We start from the raw sequence: 21,322 nt of genomic DNA, 5'->3' as shown, positions 1-21,322 counted from the left end.
ACTGATGACTTTATTTCCAAAAAATTGAACAAGGTAAAGAAATAAACAATATTCCGGAACAACAGAGTAAGAAAGCAAGAGCGTGATATCGACACGGAGCAGTCAACAGTGTGACAACAGAGCTCGCTTCAGAATTTTGGCATTTGGATAGGGAGGCCCATGTGCTTTACAAATGAGTGGGCTTCAAACTTTAGCACTTTAGAAAGCTAACACTTCATATAGTTCTTCACTTGAATAGTTTTACAGACGATTGAACGATGTTGTTGGAAGCGTTGGATGGCGAGGAAACGGTTGTCTTTATAGCCGCTGCCGGTAAGTATTTTATCAGGCCAAAGAAGGGTAGCTAGCGACGCTACTCTGTGGAATGAAAATAATACCGCTATAATTGTTAGCATGCAGCTTGGAGTCTGTCCGGCAAATGGGATATAATTATATAATCTATTTTTAGCATGACCAAGTATGTTTATTCACTTTAAGAATTTTACTTGTTTTTAAACCACGTAAAAATAGCTGTTGTCCTCTCATGGGTGCAGCAGCTTCATTGATAGTTAAGAAATTTTGATATGTCATGTGGAAGATTTACCCTCTTTCACTGAGTTAAATCTTGATGGGCCTTTTTAGTACAGATAAAGAAGTTCATCCCATCTCATATTTTACTAGTTAGTCAAATAATTCCGATAAAACAAACGAAAAGTGTTTTTTAGTGTACAGTTTCTGGGCAGAGCCAAATATATTTATTAAAAGAGCACATTGAAAACAGAGTTTGCACTGTCCAAAATGTTGTAGTTAGTGCACTGACTAAAGATAATACACTTACAAATCAACAACCAAGATGACATCAAAAGACAATTGGCGATGTAACTCTGTATATGCAATGAAAATGTAGGAAATCCCAGTGTAAACAGGTGTGTTTTGAGCCTGGATTTAAAAATTGTAATTGAGGGGGGATTTCTAACGTTGGTTCTACAACCTACGACCAGTTGTCTGACTGTCCATCCATACAGCCTCTATGCAGGTGGAGGTGGAACCTGTGGGTCGATGGTTCGAGGCCTATGTGAAAAGGAGGAATAGGAATACGTCTGCATCCTTCCAGGAACTTGAAGAGGAAGAGGAATCCTCAGAGGAGTCAGAGGATGAGGAGTTACAGCTGGAGGAGGACCCAATGCTCCGAACACTAGACCCTAAAGACTGGAAGGTAAAGGGGTTTAAATTAGTTTCTGAAATCGGTCATTTCTGCTTTGTGAATAAGTTCAAAGTGTCAAAACGGTGAGAATTGTTATTCAACAGTATCTTTATTTTATTTTTTTACTGTTGTCCGTTTTAGAATCAAGACCACTATGCTGTCCTTGGCCTCACAAACGTGAGGTACAAAGCCACACAGAAACAGATCAAAGCTGCTCGTGAGTATGCTCCTTCCGTTTATACACTCTCCTATTGGTAATATAGAAACCTTTTTCCAAGCAAGGTTTATATTATTTTCTTAACAGACAAAGCAGCTGTGTTGAAACATCATCCAGACAAGAGAAAAGCTGTGGGAGAGCAGATAACAGAGGGAGACAATGACTACTTCACCTGCATAACTAAAGGTTTTAACTTTGGTCATTGTTCATTTCTGGATGGTTTACATTTTATATTCTGTCATTGATGTTTAAGAAAATGTTTTTTCCCTGCATTTTTTTTGGACCCCAGCTATAGAAATTTTATCTGACCCCGTGAAGAGGAGAGCCTTCGACAGTGTTGATCCCACCTTTGACAACACAATGCCATCAAAAAGTGAGGGCAAAGACAACTTTTTTAAGGTGTTTGGCCCAGTTTTTGAGAGGAATGCCAGATGGTCTTCCAAAAAACACGTGCCCAAACTTGGCACAATGGAGTCCTCCTTTGAAGAAGTGGATAGTTTTTACTCTTTTTGGTAAATGATTTTGCGTTTCCTATTAAACACAAAATAGAAGGATAAGTTTCTTATGTTGATGGTAATAATTTCTGCCACAGGTACAACTTTGATTCATGGAGGGAATTCTCTTATTTGGATGAAGAGGAAAAGGAAAAAGCTGAATGGTGAATTCTAGCACTGACCTGCATCATACACTGCTCAAAAAACTTAGAGGAACACTTTTTAATCAGAGAGTGCCTCACCTGCCTCCCCTGACCGCAAAAAAGAAAAAAAGTGTACATAAATAAATATTAATATTTTCCACTGATGTGTTAAAAATGCATTTGGAGTATGACTACACATTTCTGCCATTTTATTGAGTAAAAATTGCCGGATTTGAGTTTTTCCCGATCAAATCCAGGGCAGAAACCCCGGGGGAGGCAGGGGCAAATTGTGCCTCACGTCTGACTGCATGATCCAATACAAACTGGGTTGCATGACGTGTGCCAGTTTTTGTTCCTCAGCATATCGCTAATATGAACTTTACAGAAATAGTTGTTATGCACCATGACTTTCTGCAGTCTATGTAATGTCTTTTATGCATGTGTGAGAGAACTATTCCTGCTGATCGCACAATAAAGTGCAGAGAAAAGTCAGCAGGTGAGGCAGGCAGTACTCTGCCTCAACTCAAGGGGGCGTACGCAAGCTGGCAGGTGCTTTCTCGCTGCAGTGCTGGCTCATTTTAATAGGCAAACTTTATTAAAATTTATTGAAGCACCAGAATTTAAAGTTTGAAAAATAACAGAAATTTTTACTGTTGGTCAAAATTAAATCTCTGCACTTTAATTTGTTTACAGTATATATGAATTTCTTAAAACACAAGATGGGTGCTCTATCCATAGCTATAAAAGAAAGTTCTTTATAGGACAAATATGTTCCTGTGTATATGTTTGTGTTGGTTTGTGAATGTAATTGAAAGGGGAATGCTGATGGGATATGAAGCATTATCAGTAGTTGTATGCTGTTGGAAAAATGGTGAAATAAGATGCTTTTTTCAGTTCTTTATAAATCATAAATCTGACTCTTGAGGAGTCAGTGCCTCACCAGCCATGAACCTCACCGCACGAGTATAGCAACCTATCAGTCAAACTTCTGGGATATTGATCTGGTCAGTTAAGGAGCAGAGGGGGTTGTTAATGAAATCAACAATAGCAATGGCTTTCCAGGTTGAGGCCACTGATACTTTTTTCCCTCATCTCTTTTGGCTGATTTTTTTACTGACTGACTTTCTACTGCTGTAGTTCTTCATTTTGCTTGGATTAACATCTCTGTTGATAGCATGGTGCGGTACCTGGATGCTACAGAGGTTGCACAAGTAGTCCAACTCCTCCAGGATGGCACATCAATATGTGCCGTTGCAAGATGGTCTCAAGAGCATGGAAGAGATTCCAGGAGACAGGTAGTTACTCCAGGAGAGCTGGACAGGGCCGTAGAAGGTCCTTAAACCCTCAGCAGGATCGGTATCTGCTCCTTTAAGTTAGCAGGAACAGGATGAGCACTGCCAGAGCCCTACAAAATGACCTCCAGCAGGCCACTGGTGTGAATGTTTCTGACCAAACAATCAGAAACAGGTTCCATTAGGGTGGCCTGAGGGCCCGAGACGTGAAAGGGTCTGGAGATGCCGTGGAGAACGTCATGCTGCCGGCAACATCACTCAGCATGACCGGTTTGGTGGTGGGTCAGTGATGGTCTGGTTATGGTCTGGCATATCCCTGGAAGGACGCAGAGACCTATACGGTTAGATAATGGCACCCTGACTGGGACAGCAGTGGGACCTGGGTTCCTCCTGGTCCACGACAATGCCCGACCTCATGTGGGTAGAGTATGCAGGCAGTTCCTGGAGGATGAAGGATTTGAAACCATTGACTGGCCCCCACGTTCACCTGACCTAAACCCAATAGAACACCTCTGGGACATTATGTTTAGGTCCATCCAGTGCCGCCAGGTTGATCCTCAGACTGTCCAGGAGCTCAGTGATGCCCTGGTCCAGATCTGGGAGGAGATCCCCCAGGACACCATTTGTCGTCTCATTAGGAGCCCCGACGTTGTCAGGCACGCGTACAAGCACGTGGGGGCCACACAAACTACTGAGAATCATTTTGAGTTGCTACAATGAGATTTTGGCAAAATGGACCCGTCTGCTGCATCATTTTTGGGGTGTCTTTGATTTCCCCCCTCTATAGGGTGATCATTTTCATTTCTATCAAATTATGTGGCATCATTTTGTTACTAATACATCACCTACTTTTTATCAGGAAAGATATTCAAGATCACCCCCCAGTTTCGATCTGATGTGTTTTCGAAGTGTTCCTCTAATTTTTTTGAGCAGTGTATTTTCAGTGTTGGAGCAGCGTCTGATAGATATTCTTTTCACCCTTCTCTTTCAGTCGAGATGAGAGGAGATGGATTGAAAAGCAGAATCGGGCTTCAAGAGCCCAGAGGAAGAAGGAAGAGATGAACAGAATACGAACACTAGTTGGTACAGAGCTAACACGCTACAAGATGAAATATGAAGTGAATCTCATCTGAATAAAAGCTTTGATATGTGTCCACAGATACTGCATACAGTTGTGACCCTAGAATAAAAAAATTCAAGGAAGAAGAAAAAGCCAGGAAAGAGTCTGAGAAGAAGGCCAAAGCAGAGGCTAAGAAAAGGGAGCAAGAGGAGAAGGAGCGAGTAAGTGGCATTCTCTTCTGGAAGTATAAGGAGAATTAGTTTGGGGGCAAACTATGTTTTAAACTCGCGCACCATCTGCGACATAAAAATAGTGAAACGTGAGCATTCGATAAATGCTGGTGTTGAGCTTCCAAGGGGTTTAATTTGTTCAGGCTGTGCAAGCAGAATTGGAAGCAGCACGCTTGCTGAAGCAGAAGGAGGAAGAGGAGGCAAAGCAGGCCGCCCAGCAAGCAAAGAAAGAGAAGGAGATCCAGAAGAAGGCGATCAAAAAGGAGAGACAGAAACTCAGGGCAACCTGCAAGGTGTGATCTCATCAAAACAACCTTTGAACTTTAGTGCTGCATATTCATGGTCCCTCTCTTGACAGAACTGGAACTACTTTGCTGACAATGAAGCGGACAGTGTGAAGATGATGGAAGAAGTTGAGAAGCTCTGTGATCGACTAGAGCTTGCAAGGTACAATCACGGTCTTCAGATACAATGCCTTTGAAAGGCATCCACTCCCTTGAATGGTTTCTCCATTTGTTGCTTTCATACACAAAAAAAGTATACTGTATAAACTAACTTCTTTTTAAGAACAATAGCAACTTTTGTGTCATTTTTACAAATGTATTATTTCCAGTCTGCAGTCCCTAAATGAAGTCTTGGCCTCGTCCTCTAAAGATGAAAGCAAGGCAGCAGTGGTGAAGCAGGTAAACAAACACAGCAAAGCTAATCAAGAGCTATAGCGACTCAGAGTTTTCTGAATATCTTGGTCCACCCTCCAGGTCGACGAAGTAAACGTACAACTGCAGAAGGAGAAGGAGGCTGAGGTCCAAGCAAGGCAAGCAGCTCGTGGTGCTGACCAGGCTAGTGGAGGGGGGGGAAGCGTCGGAGGGAAAGGCTGGAACGAGGAGGACCTCCAGCTCCTTATTAAAGCCGTCAACCTGTTTCCTGCTGGAACCAATGCCAGGTAAACCCCAATGTGTTCCAAAAAGCTTCTAAAGCTTGTGTGCTTCAGCCCAACCATTTTATAATGATTAAGCACCTGCCTAAAAGGAAAAATTTATATTTAAAAAAAAAAAAAAAAAAAAGCATCCAGCCAGCTTTGATCAATGTTGTCAAAAGTACACACTTTGAGTCAAATTAGATGTGTAGAAATATTTGAGTGGGCAGTGGCAGTTCAGTCTGTTGGTAACTGGGCTGAGAAGCAGAGGGTTCTGGGGGCAGACAAAACAAGGAAGTTGATCTGGTAGTAGGGGAAAGTGGCAGAACACCTTCCACGCACTGCTGAGGTACCCTTGAGCAAGGTACCGAACCCACAAATGCTCATATAGGGCCCTGTGATGAACCAACAAGTCCTCCAGGGATGTACCCTGTCCTCACCCATATGTGCACTATCCCTGTGACCCCGATGGGGATAAAGGCGAGCAATAGATAAGTGTAAGTCTGAACCTTCTGTGTTTTTAACTTAGGAAGGGGGGAGGAATACAGATGTTGAACCACACACAAGATCGTGTTCGTTTTCATTCTTGGCCGTTTTTCTCTTCCAGATGGGAAGTTATAGCCAATTATATGAACCAGCACTCCACGAGTGGCATGAAGAGGACTGCTAAAGATGTCATTAACAAAGCAAAGAACCTACAGAGGCTTGGTAAATCTACAAAAAGTTGATCTGTAGATGAAAGATTTAAAAACATTTTCTTAGTGTTATGTCTAAAACTGAATTTATACAAATAGATGTTACAAGCCTATATGTATATTTTCTGCAGCTTTTTAAAGCCTTGGTATATTAATTGTAGTGTTCTGAACATAAGCATATGTCCCTCCACAGATCCTGTACAAAAGGATGAAATCAACAAAAAAGCCTTTGAGAAATTTAAGAAGGAGCACACATCACTGCCCTCGGAGGACAAAGCTGTTCCCTCAGAGAGGTTCGATGGTGAGCGTTACAAAGTTTGGAGACCTGGATCATTTCTCAAGAAACGCGCAAAATTTGAATAACAAATACTGTTAAACATTTCAGCTGCTGGTAGTGATCTCAACACTGCTCCCTGGACCTCAGAGGAACAAAAACTGTTAGAACAAGCCCTGAAATCCTACCCAGTGAACACACCAGAACGCTGGGAGAAGATTGCTGATGCTGTCCCTGGTCGAAGCAAGAAAGACTGTATGAAGAGGTACAAGGTAAGATAATGTGCAGCTCAGTCACAATTCAGGATTTATTCAATTTGATAAACTTATGGTAAGAGAACATGTGTTGTTGTACATGCTCCTGTTTTTCTCTGACAGGAACTGGTGGAGATGGTTAAAGCCAAGAAAGCTGCACAGGAGCAGGTGGCAGCCAGAAGCAAAAAATGACAAGAACTAGAAGAAGTATTGGTCTTATTTTAAAATTGTGTTTGTTATTATTTTATAATAAAACTACAGAAGAAACCTGAAACAGACCAGAGTTAAATAGTTTTTCTGTGATGCCCAGCTAATGGGTAATCTTGGGTCTTTAGCTTCTCATCCAGAACATCCCATTGCGGATCTTGTTGTAGTCTGGCAGCTGTTCAATTGGACCTGAGAGGAAAAATTGGATTTAATGACAATCTATTGCAGTTTAAATCCTTTGCTTTACAATGTAGAATGGCGCAACATTAGTTTACCATCTTTCTGATCACAAGTTGGCAAGAGATGTCACTAAATTAGCAAATGCAAGTTGTGACTCCCTTAACGCCATCAGTAAACTGGTCGATGTGCTTGTCTTTTTTTCCTTATAAAGTGCATTGCTTAAAATCTAACAACAGCTCCTGATTAATTTTTTTCATACATACCAACTGCTGCGATCGCAGGAGCCTTGTTGAACATGTACTTGGTGCACACATCCTTGATCGTCTTGGCGTCAATAGCCTGTGTTGCGTAGAAGAGGAAAATATAAAAATGAATTCAGTTATTGCTAGGTCAAGGTGATAGCAATACAAAATCCGCTACTGGGGAGAATAAAGTTGTGAACACTCCGGAATCCTTAAATAGCTATTTTTTTTTGGATTGGATTTCAAGACAAATCCTAGTTTTTAAAATGATGCTGTCAAATTCTTTATTTTTGGAGGGGGATTGCAGACTCACATCAATTCTTGCCTCTAGCTCATGCAGGGGGATCCTACGACTGTAACACAGAATCTGTCTGCCGATATCCTCGCAGATGGGTGTGGATCCTGGTTGCAGCAGTTAAAAACAAATCGTTTGAATCAACAGTAAGAAGCACGTGTGGTCAGCCTATCAGCAGGGCTCATTTACCATCAAGATGGAGCAGCATGTTGGTCTTGAGCAGGTTTTTTGCTCGTGCCACTTCATTCTCTGTCACAGTTGTGCAAAGAGACATCCTGCAAGATGGACAGTTCCATTTTTAGATATGTTCATAGAATCAGCTCTGCACACATGTTTGCACTGACCATTCCATCTGTGTGAAGTGCATCATGTCCTTGATGGTGCTGGGCTCGCACACAAAGTAGAGCCCCCACAGGCCTGTGTCAGTGTAGCAGGTGTTGAATGACTGGAAGCTGTGGCACATGTTTCCCTGACAGGCAATTTGAGCCAATTTACTGGACAAATTCTGTAATAAGAGAACACAAATCAACAAATTATCCTCACAAATCCAATTTAAGAAACAATTCTGAAGAAAATAACCTTACTGAAGGACATTGTATTATTTAGACGATATGAAAAATATAGTTTTCTTGATTATATCACATCCCTTTGCATTGATATAAAAGCTGTCTTCCTCTCAGCAGCCTAAACACTTTTATAGAATTTCACTAAATAACGTTTTGAATTCCACACAAATGTTTTCATTTTTACCAGTACTTACCACACCTCCACCAAATGATCGGTCCCAGTTTCCAATCAGGGTGTTTGCCACCATCAGAGGGATGGTATCAGGGTGGGACCATCCAACAGCCTCTACTGCAATGGCAATATGAGCCAAAGGCATCTTGTCATCACGCACGCGGATCTGACAAGAAGGTGTTTCAATTAATGCTACGTTGAGTTGATAAATGCCAAATGTAAGCCACGTTTGCATGTGTTACATAACAAAATGTATTACAGTGGGACCTCTACTTAAGAACGTCTCTACATGCGGAATTTTCAGGTTACGAAACGTCTCAACGGGAAAATATTTCCTCTTGTTACGAAAGAAATTTCAGGATACGAAAGGCAAAAACCGCTCCCGCTGCTACTGGCAGCTCGCGGAGTTTAGCGAACGCACACATGCTTGTAGCTGCTCTGCCATTGGCTATCGCCTAGCATCGTCCTGTCATCCCATTGGCTAGGAGGGACGTCAATATGTACAAGTTTGTGTGTATGCTAGCGTCGTCTTCGTTTAACTTTTATTTATTGTGGGTATTATTGTCCATTAGATGGCGTTGTTCCCACAAGTGTTAACGTTCGTTGCTAGTAATGACGGCTAATGTAAGATTAGCCTGTAATAAATTTCATTTTGTTCCTGGAGAAGCCTTGCACTGAATTCCTACATTTATTGTGCGGTAATCTAATTGTAACATGTATTTGTTACATGTTTTGATGCATTTTTATGATTTATAAAACAAATTATGTCCGAATTTTTGGGGGCTTGGAACGGATTAGGGCATTTACATGGAAAACGCGTCTCTACTTACATAATTTTCAGGTTACGAAACAACTTCCGGAACCAATTAATTTCGTAAGTAGAGGTCCCACTGTATAGCCTTTCACCTCACCTCGCTTCCTGTAAAGTGGCAGAGAGGAAGTGCTGGAGCTTCACCTTTATATCTACCAGGAAGCTTTCCAAAGTGATAGCCGGCCAAATCAATTAGCTCATTATGAGAAACTCCTGAGAAACACATAAATCAGAAAATCAGCCTTTGATTTCTGGACAAGGTCTCTCACCCCCCCCCCCCCCTTTAAATATGTAAGACAGAATTCTGAGGTGCAGAGTACCTCCGGCAGCAGCTAGGACTATTCTGGGGCCTTTGTAATGAGTAGTGATGTAATCCACCAGGTCTCCCCTGTTGATTGTTCTGTAAGCAATCAATTTAAAAACAGGTTTGATTAAACATGCACTGATGATGGTGCACACATCTTTGGGCTTACTTGATGTTTTCAGTAGGGCCTAGAATGGTCCGGCCCAAAGCTGTGGACTGATATGCGGTGGCATGCAGGTAATCGAAGACCACTTCCTGCAAGTTGGTCTCTACTTCTTGCATCTCTCTCAGGATCACCCCTCGCTCTCTCTCTATTTCTGCTTCCCCCAGTGTGCTGTTCTGGATAATGTCAGCCAGGATCTCCACAGCTGTGGAGGGTAAAATAGAAGTATTATTACATTTGGAGATATCTTTTTTCTACAATAAAAAAATACTTGAACACCATGTATATTAGAGGTAGATACATTTCCCTTGAGACATCATCCTGTTTATTTGCAAATAATTCTTTAATTCTCTTCCCTTCTGCATTTTACCTCGAGGAAGATCTTTTGAAAAAGCTTTAGCATAATACACAGTTTGCTCTCGGGACGTGTAGGCATTCAGGTGAGCCCCCATGTTCTCAATCTCTAGCTCCAAGTCCAGCTGGGAACGTTTTCTTGTGCCCTGTAGTACACAGAAAAAACAAAGCATATCATGTCTGTGTGCAATGAATTTAAATAATATAAGAGTTGCACTTTTTGAACTGAAACAACTCTTTTTGATGATATCCTAAGTTATTGAGATGGTCTGTCTCAGCTTTAAGCTTTGTTCAGTGCACCACCCCAGGTTAAACATCTAGAGGGATGTAGTGAGCCAGTACGCCCCACTGCAGAAGCCGTGTCCGATCCTGTTGACCTGGAGGCTCAGTACCCAAACCTGAGCTGCAGGACCAGCTGCCGAAAAAGAAGATCTGAAAACAGTGCTCAGAGTGATCCTCAGCGACTGCATGGAGCTGACTGGCTCTGAGCCAGGTGGTATTAATATTTGACCCACAAGTCCCACAAGCTCTCTGGTCAGTGGGCAGAGGGGTTGAGACCAACTCTGGAGCAGATGGACACATCAGGACAGCTACTGTCAAAGTTAAGGACAAGACCTATGTTCCGTCCTGACAAGAGTTCATCCCCAGTCTTCTAAATCAGACCAATTCAGACCTCTCTCCAAGCACAATTTTTCTCTAACTGGAATCATGGTCCATAATCTGCCACCTCAATTGCATCATATCCTGTTGAGGTGGCAAATTATGGACAATTATTCCGCTTAGAGAAACATTGTTGACTCAGTTGACTCTTATTCTCAAACATATCCATCATTATTATTACTATGTGGGATTAGAAGCGAAGGGATATTGGTTCAAACCCCGGTGAGGTCGTCGTACACCTAGTACACCTCCAGAGTATTGCCAATTAAGGTACTGAACCTCCAAATGCTCACATAGGCTCCTACAAGGAGCTGGCGACTCACAGCACACCTCTGTAACTATGTATGTCTCTCCATTGATTATGTCTATTAGTATAATATGTTCAGTGCACCATTTGGATTCTTTGTTTATACAAAATTAAGATCTCATTCAGCCTGTCTATTGTGGACACCCTGTCATAATTGCACATTCTGTAAATCCTTGCAGCCAATTACTCCTTTAACCAATAAAATAACTAAAAAAAACCCGGCTAACTGTCATATTCTAAGATGATGGAGTGCGATGACACAAGCAAATCTCACCTTAAATGCCATATGTTCAAGGAAATGTGCAGTGCCATTATTTCTCTCGTTCTCATATCGACTGCCAGCATCTATCCAAAGACCCACCTAGAGGAGGAAAGCTGTGATTAGAAAGATCCAACTTAAACGTTCCACAGTAATCGCCTGTGCTACACCCGGCATTTTAAAGCAACGAATGAGGCTGTGATCTTTAGGTGTCGTTTCTTGTGAGGGTATAAGCTCTTAAAACAAATAAATGGACTTACTGTACAGGTGCTAAGACCAGAGTCTTCAGAAGCCACCCGAAGACCGTTTTCTAAAGTGGTCACCTTCGTTTCTGGAAGATTTAGAGCCACCTGTTGAGCTGCCCGAGTAGCCAAGAGTCTGTGCGTTCGACCTAAAAACTGCAAGAGGACCGATCCAGTTGTGATACTGCATCAAATATAGATCCACGCAGCCGTTTGCATAACTCAACTCAGTAACTATGATTAATTAATTATTCAAACTAGCTGGTTTGATGGTTTACGAGTATCTCAGAGTCCAAATCATTAGCAAGCATTGTTTATTATACCCCACAGAGGTTGCTAGTTCACAGCTAGCAGGGCACACTTGAAATATTCCGTGTCAAATAATAAATCAAATAGTTTCTAGACAGTCGGGTAGTCACTATATTCGTCTTACCTTTCTTAAAGAGCTTGTCTTCAGTAATTGCCGATGATTTAGATATCTCCCGGCTAATATGAGGTGCTGTACGGACGCCGCCATATTGGTTGTTTTATAAAACACATTGTGCGCATGTGCGACTTTCAATGACGCATTCGGGACGCAACAACCACGAAGAAAGCTGAACATTGTAAAAGAAAAAAATATCCCGTACCTTTGTTGCATTAGTTATTTTCCATTATCTGCCAGAAATATAGCCTGATTACTTTTAAAGCGATTTTATTTAACATTTATAGTACTTCAATATTTCTTTGAATGTAGTCCTATTTACAACGAGTCAATTGGTAATTGAAGCAATCATTGTTTATCTCCCCCCAGATTTGTGCTCACTTTTATTTTGAAAGTGTGACATCCGTCGGGCGGAAGTAATCGCTTGGTGTACCGCGAATCTTCTTCCCTGTTTCAAGTTTGGCCATTTGACTAAAGACTTCACTGGAGCAATTTTTTGGGGAAACCCTTATGCATTACTTCACAGAAATCACAGACTCGTGCACTTAAAGGTACGTTCATTTTAAAGTCAATTCTTTGATTTCCTTTCGAGGCAAACATTGTTACCTGATAATTGTTCACACATAGCTTATGTCGCTAATGACTGGCCAACTTGAGCAGACGCTTTAGAACAGACGTAACTTGGCTTTGAATTTCAGGCGAGAAATGGCACATGGCGGTAATCTATTGGACGACGACCTGGAGGATGGTGAGCTCTCTGGTTCCTGCTCTGACTCTGAGATGGCAGCCGTCCCTGCCGCTGCTCGACCGCAGGTACCTCGAGCATTTAGCGGCAACAGAAGCGCCCCGGAGACGTCTGCCGTCGCGTACCGCAGCACCGTGAAGCCTTTAGATTCCAGCGACAGTGACTCGTCAGAAGAGGAGGCTTCGTGGCGTAGAAAGCGACAGAAAGTGTCCATCCGTCCTTCAGTCACCCCAGGAAATGCACCAGGAGGCCGTAAAGTGAACAACATTTGGGGAAGTGTGGTACAGGAGCAGTGCCAGGATGCGATTGCTGCAGAACTCGGTATATTTGGCATGGAGGGTGAGGTCAGCATGTCAAGCAGAAATGTAGAGACTTATAATTATGTCCTGGCCCGTAAGATCATGGAGAAAGAGCGAGAGCAGGATAAAGATGAGGTGAGCATGCTGGATGAACAGCTGCAGGAGTACATGAGCGGCAGGGTTTCAGACGGATGTCCAGGAGGTGATGCCAAGAGGAAGAGGTCAGCCAAGGAGAGGCTTGGCCCCAGGGCAGAGATGGACGTCAAAGGTCGCTATGAGATCACTGAGGATGATTCTGAGGATACAGTGGTAGATGAGATAGTGTACAGGCTACAAGAACCTAAAAAAGACCTCATAGAGCGTGTTGTTAAGGTCCTAGGTACAAAAAAAGCCATTGAATTACTGGGAGAGACTGCCACCCTGGAAGAATGTGGTGGCGTGTACACCCTGGATGGCAGCAGGCGGCGAACTCCAGGTGGCGTTTACCTCAACCTGTTGAAAAACACGCCAAGCATCACCAAGGCTCAGGTGAGGAAGATATTCTTGGATGAACAGCACAAGGAGATCAAGAACAAGAAAGCAGCGCAGAAACGGAAGCGCCACCTGTTGGCCAAGAAGATGAAAGATGCCATTGGAACGCTGAATCTGCAGGAACACGACGATGTTTCCAGGGAGACATTTGCCAGTGACACCAATGATGCGCTCGAGTCACTGGAGGAGGTAGCAGAGGAGGAAGAGGATAAAGGTCAGGTCGAATCTGTGGTGGGCATTGAAGAAACAGCAGTGGTCTACAACTCAGCAGACCTGGAGGTCTTCTGAGGAGAATCAGGGAGGAGTCCAGTAGAATGGGACATTCTGCACTGAAATAAATTGAGTTTAAACACTATTACTACTGTGTGTTGAATAACAGTGCGTTTTGTGTTTTAATATCCTTAGCAATTAAACAAATGTATACAGTTTAGATTGTTCCAGCATTTCTAGGATTTAAATTAAACATACAGCTAAAATTTTGCAGCTTGTACTACAGCTACAGTAATAGCGAATAACTCAATCTTTAACCAGAATTAAGTTTGATTATAAGATACTTATGCTTTTGAGTACCGGTAAGTCATTTTTGTATCTGGACGTCAAATAAATGTATTTGTAAATTTGCATGATTTGCTCTTTTTCCTGTCCTGAGCCACAAAGCCAATGATCCTGAGCAGATATGACAGGAAGTCATGTTAAAGACTGTAGATTTATAAAATATAAATGTATAGATTTCATAATCTTGGAGGAAACTATTAGAAAACATTACTGAATAAAAATATACAAGGCAGTATGGAGGAAATGCAATAAATTAATTAGAAAAATAAGGACAGCTTTTCACACAAAGCATTTGTAGGCAGTGACATACAGTGTTAAAAAGAGAATTCTAAGGTCCAAGTACTTCTACTACTTTAAACTTCCAAAATTAGCTCATATTTTTCAGTATTTATTGCTATTTTGGCCCCTTGTGAAAACTCAACCTCTTGCCCATTAGTTTCTGAGATTTTCTGCTTTACCATACATTATTTTTCATCAGATACTGTCAGACAATTATGTGTCTAGGGGTCAATTGTAGTTATTCTGGAGTAATTCTTCAACAAATATATTAGTTTCTAATAAATGAGAATTTAAAGGTGAACAAAAATACAAATAAGGTGTGTACAAACAAGCAGTGAAAATAATGTGTCAAATAAAGTACAAATTAAACAACTTAATAACGTATCATCTATTTTGCGGATTATGTTTTTAAAGAGGATGCTAATCATTTTTGTATTTATTTTTTAAGTAGGGAGTTTATTATCAGGGAGCAAACTAAGACAATTTAAATCACACCTGGTGTCCAGTAGATGGCAGAAAAGGTCTGCTATTAGTGCTGTATGTTCACTCAGTGAAATCGATTTTCGAGAAAAAGTGATTTTATTTTTTTAATTTAAGAAAATTATTCCACCAGTGACAACTAATAACAAACAAGAAACAAACTCAAGTTTTTCTCTTCCAATTCTGCTATTTCTACCAAGTCTTTGATGTTATTCCAAAAGAAGGTTCTTCTTTTAGACAATATAAACGAACAAGAAGCAAACTCCGCATATTTAAATCGACGACAGCTTCATTTCCTCTCTGGTGGTCAACTGCATCATAGGGCATGAGCCACAACTCCTCATTAAAAATAATTTCATAACATGTTTGAATACAAAAAGAAATCTCAAACAGTAGAATTTGCAACAAAAATCACTTTAAGTATCACTTTCTTTAGAGTGATCACCATGAAGTCCTGATATTATTTATGTTATTAAAACTTTTCAAACTATTGAAACTTTTCAAACTATCATAACACATGTCCTTGGTTATCCAGCACATACTGAAAACTAATATATAGGATGGTCATGTATGTGCTGGATGAAGAAATACTGCTACAGTAGTTGCAGCTGAATCAAAGGGACAGTATTGAGTTGCAGGTCCTGGGGACTGTGGAAGCCTATAAGGGGCCTGTGGATCTTTCAGCTAAAGCACCTTGAAAATGATCATCATCTCTGTTCATCATTTTAAAGGCCCAGCTGTGTGGCAGAACCCACTGTGTTTTCATATCTTCCAGCAGACCATGATGCTGTAATTAGTGGTCTGGATGCAGGTTTTTCTTTACAACTGATATTTACTGTTTGCAGAAGTTCACAGCGTGGAAATGTATCGTTTGAATGATCTGCTTAAGTGGTCGTGGATTGCAGGAGTGATGTTCCGCCATGTCTTTTTTTCACAAGGACTTGGTGCATGCACTCTATGGTCTCAGGACCTCTGTATCTGTCACCTGGCAACCAACTTGTTGCCTGGATACAACACACTGTTTCTTATTTCCATTTGATCAAACAGGGTGAACGACTTGTATCTTTTGAGAGAGAGGGGGAAGTGCCACATGATGTCAGCACTCTGAACAAACAACAGGTCTGTGTTTGCATGTTTGTGTGTGCACATGTGTGTGTTTTAGTACTTGCCACATATTGGAGTAACGTTTGACCAAAATCTCTCCTTCAACTCACACATTAAAATAATCTCTAGAAGTGCCTTTTTTCACCCGAGAAACATTGCAAAGATCAGGAAACTACTGACGCGACATGATGCTGAAAAGTTAGTCCATGCATTTGTTACTTCCATGCTGGACTATTGTAATTCTTTAATATCAGTGGAGCCTAAATACTTTTTCAGTTAATTAATAAGTTGTTAGTTCATTTATTTGACTCAGGTGTGCGTGGAGGATTTTACGTTAATATTGCGTATATGCCTTAATTGATATTTCCGGTCATTTACGTATAAAAGACTGCGTATCATACAGGGTGGGGCGGTTGTCATGGAGTGGTGCCACACAGTTTCGCGCTCGCTCGTTAGCTAAGTTTTTTGCCTTTTTTGATTTCAAACCATCCGAATTTGTTTGTTTTGTTTGTTTGTATGTCATGATGGATCTTTTGTATTATGTTCAATGTTTTTGGAGTAAGACATGAGAACCGGGAAATCGTTTGGAGTGCTTTTGTGGACGAGAGGAGAGCGTCGGGCTAGTGGCTTCAACCATTGGGGACCTACATTTAGTCGAGAAACTTGCTCTTCGTGGAGTTTTGGAGTGTGGAGCTGTCTAACTGGAGGATAAAAGAAGGAAAAGTCACGGAGACCTTTGGAGGAGGAAAGTTACAAGCTGCATGAGGGAGCTCGTCAGCCTGGCGTCGGAGGTTAATTGATCCAAGTCTGCTCGTTGAGATACGTGAGTAAACGAGGAAGGATCGTTGTTCGGCTGAATAACGAGGTGAAACTCCGTGGTGTTTCAGCGTTTTTATTAAAGTGGAAATAACTGTTCATGGAGGAAAATGATGATTAAAAATGACTGAGAAGGGCATGGAAGATCAGAAGTCTAGAAAGATCCAGGCTCGCAAGCTCTCACAGCTAACTAGCTTAACCCATTTAATCCCAAATTTTTCCCAGACACAAAAATATCCAAATCGTGTGTCATTTGAAACAATCATAATTTTAGAATTTTTCATGAAAGTTTTATGATCGGTCACAGTTGTGACCGGTGGGATACTGTGTTGTATCAACCATTGGACAGACTGAATATAGGTCTATTTGACCTGTGCAGTGTGTGTGCGCGCGCGAGTGTATAAAATCCTTATATCAAAGGCTAGTTATTATCACTTTTAAAAGTTCCAGCATTGCCTCTAAATGCTTTGTAGTTTGAATATTTAATATATAAGCCTTATACTATCCGCTAGCAATATGAATACTGGGAGCACCGTTATGAAAAACAAAAAGAATGTGTTTCAACATTGTGCAACTTTAGTGCAAAATTCATTTGAACGCATTCCTTTTTAGTGCAGTATACATTGAACACACTGAACATGAAGGTAAACATTTAGGATAGAGGTAGCTGGCTGAACATGCTTTCAAGTATAGGCCTAGACTGACTGACTGACTGAACAGAATAAAATAGGTTGTAGAACAAAGAGCAAAGCAACGCCTTGAATGACTAAAAATAACATCTTTTCCTGGAACATTTAGGACATTTTTTTTTTTTTTTCAGCTTTTCTTCCTAGACTCCAAAGTAATGTTTGATTATAATTGTATGCTTGTGAACTCTATGTCCGACTGCATTCTCCTGTTTTTCTTCTACACTCCATGGTACAGCTTGACGCACTCAATGTGCAGTGGTACTTTGCATTTCTCACATGCATAGGTTGTGCGTTTCTCACAATGGCGACATCTCTGGAACCGGTGCATCGTGTTAATTGGCCAGTGGGAAGCTTTGTCGTATCTTGCCTGATCAACGGTAGCACTCAGTAGAGATCTCCTTCCAAGGCTCAGTGGTTTCGTTCCAAACCTTTGCAGAAAAGACTGTGCGACTATCCTTGAAGGTGAGCAGGTCGATGGTCCCTCCAATAAAATGCAAAGATGGGCCACCACCACCACTTTGACCTGATTGAGATATGGAATCGTGAAACCTGTAGGTCGTGAAGGTCTACACCACCCATGTGCTCATTGTATCGGCTGATGCATTTTGGTTGTTGGACATTGTCAAAGGCATGTCGATGCCTGTTCCATCTCTTGACAGAGGTCTTGGTGTATTTTTCATCCATGTTTCTTGCCACTGTGACAATGTTATTGTCTTTCCAACGGACCAGCAGCTTCTCTCCTTGGCACTGAACCTCAGAGGTTCCCCTGGGTAACTTCATGAAGGCATTCAGTGGCGTGAATGGAAACAAACAGGCGGTTCTGCCTCATGGTTCCAGCATTGTAAAATCCAATTGGTTATCATTACTTAAAAAAAGCATGCAAACCGATTGCACTTAAAATAACAAGTAAAGAGAACTAGTTATTTTAAGTTGTACTAACTAGCACTTCCTTCGTAGAGTACACTTACAAATTAGTTTAAGCAACTAAAACAATCAAGTAGTGTACTTGATAACTTGGTTTAGAATACTCTTGACTTGGTAAAGACTACTCAGAATTACAATTTTAATCTACTAAATGATTGCATGTTAAATTTACTCTCTTCAGTCCATATAACACTTATCTAAGTTGGACTGACTTGGCATTTCTAAGTTATATATTTACTTGAACAGCAATCTGACTGACTTGCTAAAACCATGCAAACGCGACTTCAGTAATCTAAGTGGTTCAAAAATATCTATACAGGAATGAAAAACAGGCTCCAATCTCCTAAAATCTGAATTACATAATAAATCGAGGTAATAACAGTTGAAAGTTCAAATATCAATTGTTCTTTCCATTTATATCAACTTTTTTAAAGATTGCCTTTAATGACATCCACAAACACAGCTTTAATACTGTAATAAGTTTATAGACCACAAGAACCAACATGCTGACAAGTGCACTTCTATATTCCTGAATAATGTTACTCAAATCACTAAAATATTTATTTAAAAAGTACTTTAGAAAAAGTATTCTTAATAAAAAGTATTTAAAAAAAAAAAAAAAAAAAAAAAGCCATCAAGTGCAAAGTGGCTTGAGTACAAAAACCTGAGAGGGTAATGACTGGCAATGGATCTCACCTGTGTCAAACAATGTACATACATCAACAGCCTCTAACTTGCTGATGAACCCGTGGGCTGACAATTTTAGTGGAGTGTCTTAAACTGAATCCACTCGTACATTTGCATTCTAACTCAAGAGCTTTTTAAGACTTTGCAATTTTGGCGGGAGCTTGCTCTCTCCCAGGCCAAGCATCACTCTTTGAATGAAGCCGAAAGTGTTTCATGACTTTTGGGTAGTCTAAATGTAAAGCATATGACAATCCAAACATAAGGCAAAGTGCCTCAGGTAGGTTCTGGACATCATTACAATACCTCCCTCAACAATGATGGCAGTAGATATGGGGTGAAGGTGGAGCTGATTTGGAACGAGTTGCTCATCTTCAGGGACAACAGTCAGCACCCCGACAGATACTTGTGCCAAGGTCTCATCAGTGTCACAATCCTGTGATGAAACCAAACATTACAACAGGGAAATGTCAATTCAAAACTGTCACCATTTCAACTGTCCTGCCGACACTGCCTTCCAGCCTTGTGCAGTAAAGGAATACTAGGACGATTTGGGAGTTAACCCTTTCGCTATCATTTTCATAGACAACATGATCGATATCTTGTGTCTGTACGTGCAGTAGCTGGCTTTCAGCTCTTAACATCATGGCTTAGCTCAGTGCAATGGCAATGAATAGAAGTCAGTGGTTCGGTAAAAGTGAACAAAATATTCACTGCCATGATTTGCGCCAAGTTGCAATGCTAACAGCTGGAAGCCAGCCACTGGACTATATCAATCTAGAAAACACTTACTTTTTTTATTTTTAGGCATTTCTGCTTTATTTGATAGTGACTGTGGAATCAGGTCTCTCCATGGGTCAGAGAGGCAGACACACTCTCTACATTTAAGTCTAGCGTAAAACCTTCCTCTATGACAGAGCTTTTAGTCAGGGCTGGTTCAGGCAGCCCTCTCACCCTCTTTCTCTTCTTATCTCCCCATGTCTTACTACTCTGCTCTTTTCCTCTCCCCCTCTTTTTCTTCCCCCCCCTTCATTTCCCCATAACTGTGTGCTCCTTTAGGATGCCCATAATATAACTTACAAAGCAGGTGTTGTAGAAGTCACTGGGATCATCACCAAGTAGAACAGGGAGGCCTCGGAGTACCATGGTGCGCATTGCTGTCACATCTGGATTCTAGAAGTGGATCTTGAACAAATTAAGCTCAAGATAATGCAGCATTCAAAAACTACAGCACCAAACAATTTTTGCAAAAAAAATCACTATTTGAAGTCACCTTACCATGAGAAATAGACAAAGCCTTTCATAGACTTACCCCGGCATGAACTTGCTGCACCAACTCTGTCAGGTCTGCCCCACACTTACTTTCTTTGCCATGAAGATCTCGACCAAGCGTGGTGTGTGGCGGTCCAGGTCCTCAAATAAGTCCCCCTGTAGGTTCTTGGTGACTACCCTGTTGAACTCTGCATACACCTGCAACACACAGCAAAAAAGCATGGTGAGTAAATAGGGTTGGGCCAGTGTGGAAAAATACACTCACAACCGTTAGTTTAATTTTATTACAACAGTAATTAGCAGACTGCCATTTTGTATTTAGTCACGAGGCAGAATGACAGAACTACAGAAGATGGGAAGAGTATTAGCACATTGAACAAAAAAACAATAGGTGGGGGGGGGGGGGAACTGGGGAAAGTCATAATTCTGAGGGGAAAGTCAGAATTTCTCAAATGTGACTTTTCTCTGAATTCTGAGATTAAAGTCTGAATTCAGAAGAGGTGGAGTACTGCAAAAAAGGCTCACAAAGGAAAAACTTTTATAATTATGTCAGTACTTGTCTCTCTGTAAAAAGAGCGGGCCACCGCTCCTTCAAAGTTTTCACTGGAGGTCCGGCCTCTACAATTTCTCTTCTCCGCAATGGGAAGGTCTGGTCCATCTTTGAGGCGATGACGGCTCCACTGGGGTTCCTTTTTTTTTTTTTTTTCTTTTTTTTTTCTCCCTCCATTTCTTCAACCAGGAGTTTTCTCTCAGCCTCCAGGCTATCCTCACTCTGCCCCTCAGGAATGTCCAGTAGGTAATTAACCTCAGAATCAGATTTATTTATTGCCATTGTTCATGTATTACACAAGCTAGGAATTTGTCTCGGTGTGACGCTGCAACATTCAACATAGAGAAGACAAACACTAGAATAAGATAACATATGAGGCCTTTCAAAGCCATTTGTGGTCTTCCTCCTTTCCCAGCATTTATCGCAACCTCTATACATCCTGCTCTTTTT

General features: G+C 41.2%; 3 protein-coding genes and 1 long non-coding RNA gene across 4 annotated transcripts; 2 read left to right on the top strand and 2 right to left on the bottom strand.

Moving 5' to 3' along the window:
- Positions 1 to 93: 93 nt before the first annotated feature.
- On the top strand, positions 94 to 7,032 carry dnajc2 (DnaJ (Hsp40) homolog, subfamily C, member 2). Its single transcript, XM_057022134.1, has 16 exons — positions 94 to 312; positions 1,005 to 1,195; positions 1,325 to 1,400; positions 1,488 to 1,586; positions 1,690 to 1,912; positions 1,993 to 2,058; positions 4,321 to 4,412; positions 4,489 to 4,610; positions 4,763 to 4,912; positions 4,978 to 5,066; positions 5,233 to 5,302; positions 5,378 to 5,562; positions 6,143 to 6,243; positions 6,424 to 6,531; positions 6,616 to 6,776; positions 6,882 to 7,032. Exons 1-16 carry the CDS (start codon positions 258 to 260, stop codon positions 6,948 to 6,950), a joined length of 1,857 nt encoding a protein of 618 aa, XP_056878114.1. The 5' UTR covers positions 94 to 257; the 3' UTR covers positions 6,951 to 7,032.
- On the bottom strand, positions 6,798 to 12,108 carry pmpcb (peptidase, mitochondrial processing subunit beta). Its single transcript, XM_057022136.1, has 13 exons — positions 11,954 to 12,108; positions 11,539 to 11,676; positions 11,294 to 11,380; positions 10,069 to 10,198; positions 9,705 to 9,903; positions 9,552 to 9,631; positions 9,332 to 9,444; positions 8,443 to 8,586; positions 8,027 to 8,187; positions 7,872 to 7,957; positions 7,701 to 7,789; positions 7,409 to 7,484; positions 6,798 to 7,154 (listed from the first exon to the last, which is right to left on the bottom strand). Exons 1-13 carry the CDS (start codon positions 12,035 to 12,037, stop codon positions 7,090 to 7,092), a joined length of 1,452 nt encoding a protein of 483 aa, XP_056878116.1. The 5' UTR covers positions 12,038 to 12,108; the 3' UTR covers positions 6,798 to 7,089.
- Positions 12,109 to 12,319: 211 nt separating this feature from the next.
- phax (phosphorylated adaptor for RNA export) lies at positions 12,320 to 14,140 on the top strand. Its single transcript, XM_057022138.1, has 2 exons — positions 12,320 to 12,495; positions 12,643 to 14,140. Exon 2 carries the CDS (start codon positions 12,650 to 12,652, stop codon positions 13,805 to 13,807), a length of 1,158 nt encoding a protein of 385 aa, XP_056878118.1. The 5' UTR covers positions 12,320 to 12,495; positions 12,643 to 12,649; the 3' UTR covers positions 13,808 to 14,140.
- A 4,443-nt stretch (positions 14,141 to 18,583) lies between these two features.
- LOC130519244 (uncharacterized) lies at positions 18,584 to 21,023 on the bottom strand. The gene is made up of 4 exons (XR_008948270.1): positions 20,879 to 21,023; positions 20,363 to 20,520; positions 20,131 to 20,223; positions 18,584 to 19,486 (listed from the first exon to the last, which is right to left on the bottom strand). It is a non-coding gene; the product is annotated as an uncharacterized LOC130519244 (long non-coding RNA).
- Positions 21,024 to 21,322: the final 299 nt, after the last annotated feature.

The sequence above is a fragment of the Takifugu flavidus genome, chromosome 22, assembly GCF_003711565.1.
Source record: "Takifugu flavidus isolate HTHZ2018 chromosome 22, ASM371156v2, whole genome shotgun sequence".
NCBI lineage: Eukaryota > Metazoa > Chordata > Actinopteri > Tetraodontiformes > Tetraodontidae > Takifugu > Takifugu flavidus.
Note: the sequence above shows the minus strand (reverse complement) of the source record. Positions and strands in the feature narration are given on the sequence as shown.

Bases quoted from the DNA above. Each gene is read 5' to 3' on its own strand.
- phax (XM_057022138.1), top strand. From the start codon at position 12,650: ATGGCACATGGCGGTAATCTATTGGACGACGACCTGGAGGATGGTGAG.
- pmpcb (XM_057022136.1), bottom strand. From the start codon at position 12,037: ATGGCGGCGTCCGTACAGCACCTCATATTAGCCGGGAGATATCTAAAT. The intron at 10,199-11,293 runs GTGAGATTTGCT...TGTGTACTACAG, and splicing joins TTGAACATATGGCATTTAAG to GGCACAAGAAAACGTTCCCA. The intron at 7,485-7,700 runs GTGAGTCTGCAA...TACGCAACACAG, and splicing joins AGCTAGAGGCAAGAATTGAT to GCTATTGACGCCAAGACGAT.
- dnajc2 (XM_057022134.1), top strand. From the start codon at position 258: ATGTTGTTGGAAGCGTTGGATGGCGAGGAAACGGTTGTCTTTATAGCC. The intron at 1,401-1,487 runs GTGAGTATGCTC...TTTTCTTAACAG, and splicing joins GAAACAGATCAAAGCTGCTC to ACAAAGCAGCTGTGTTGAAA. The intron at 2,059-4,320 runs GTGAATTCTAGC...CTTCTCTTTCAG, and splicing joins GAAAAGGAAAAAGCTGAATG to TCGAGATGAGAGGAGATGGA.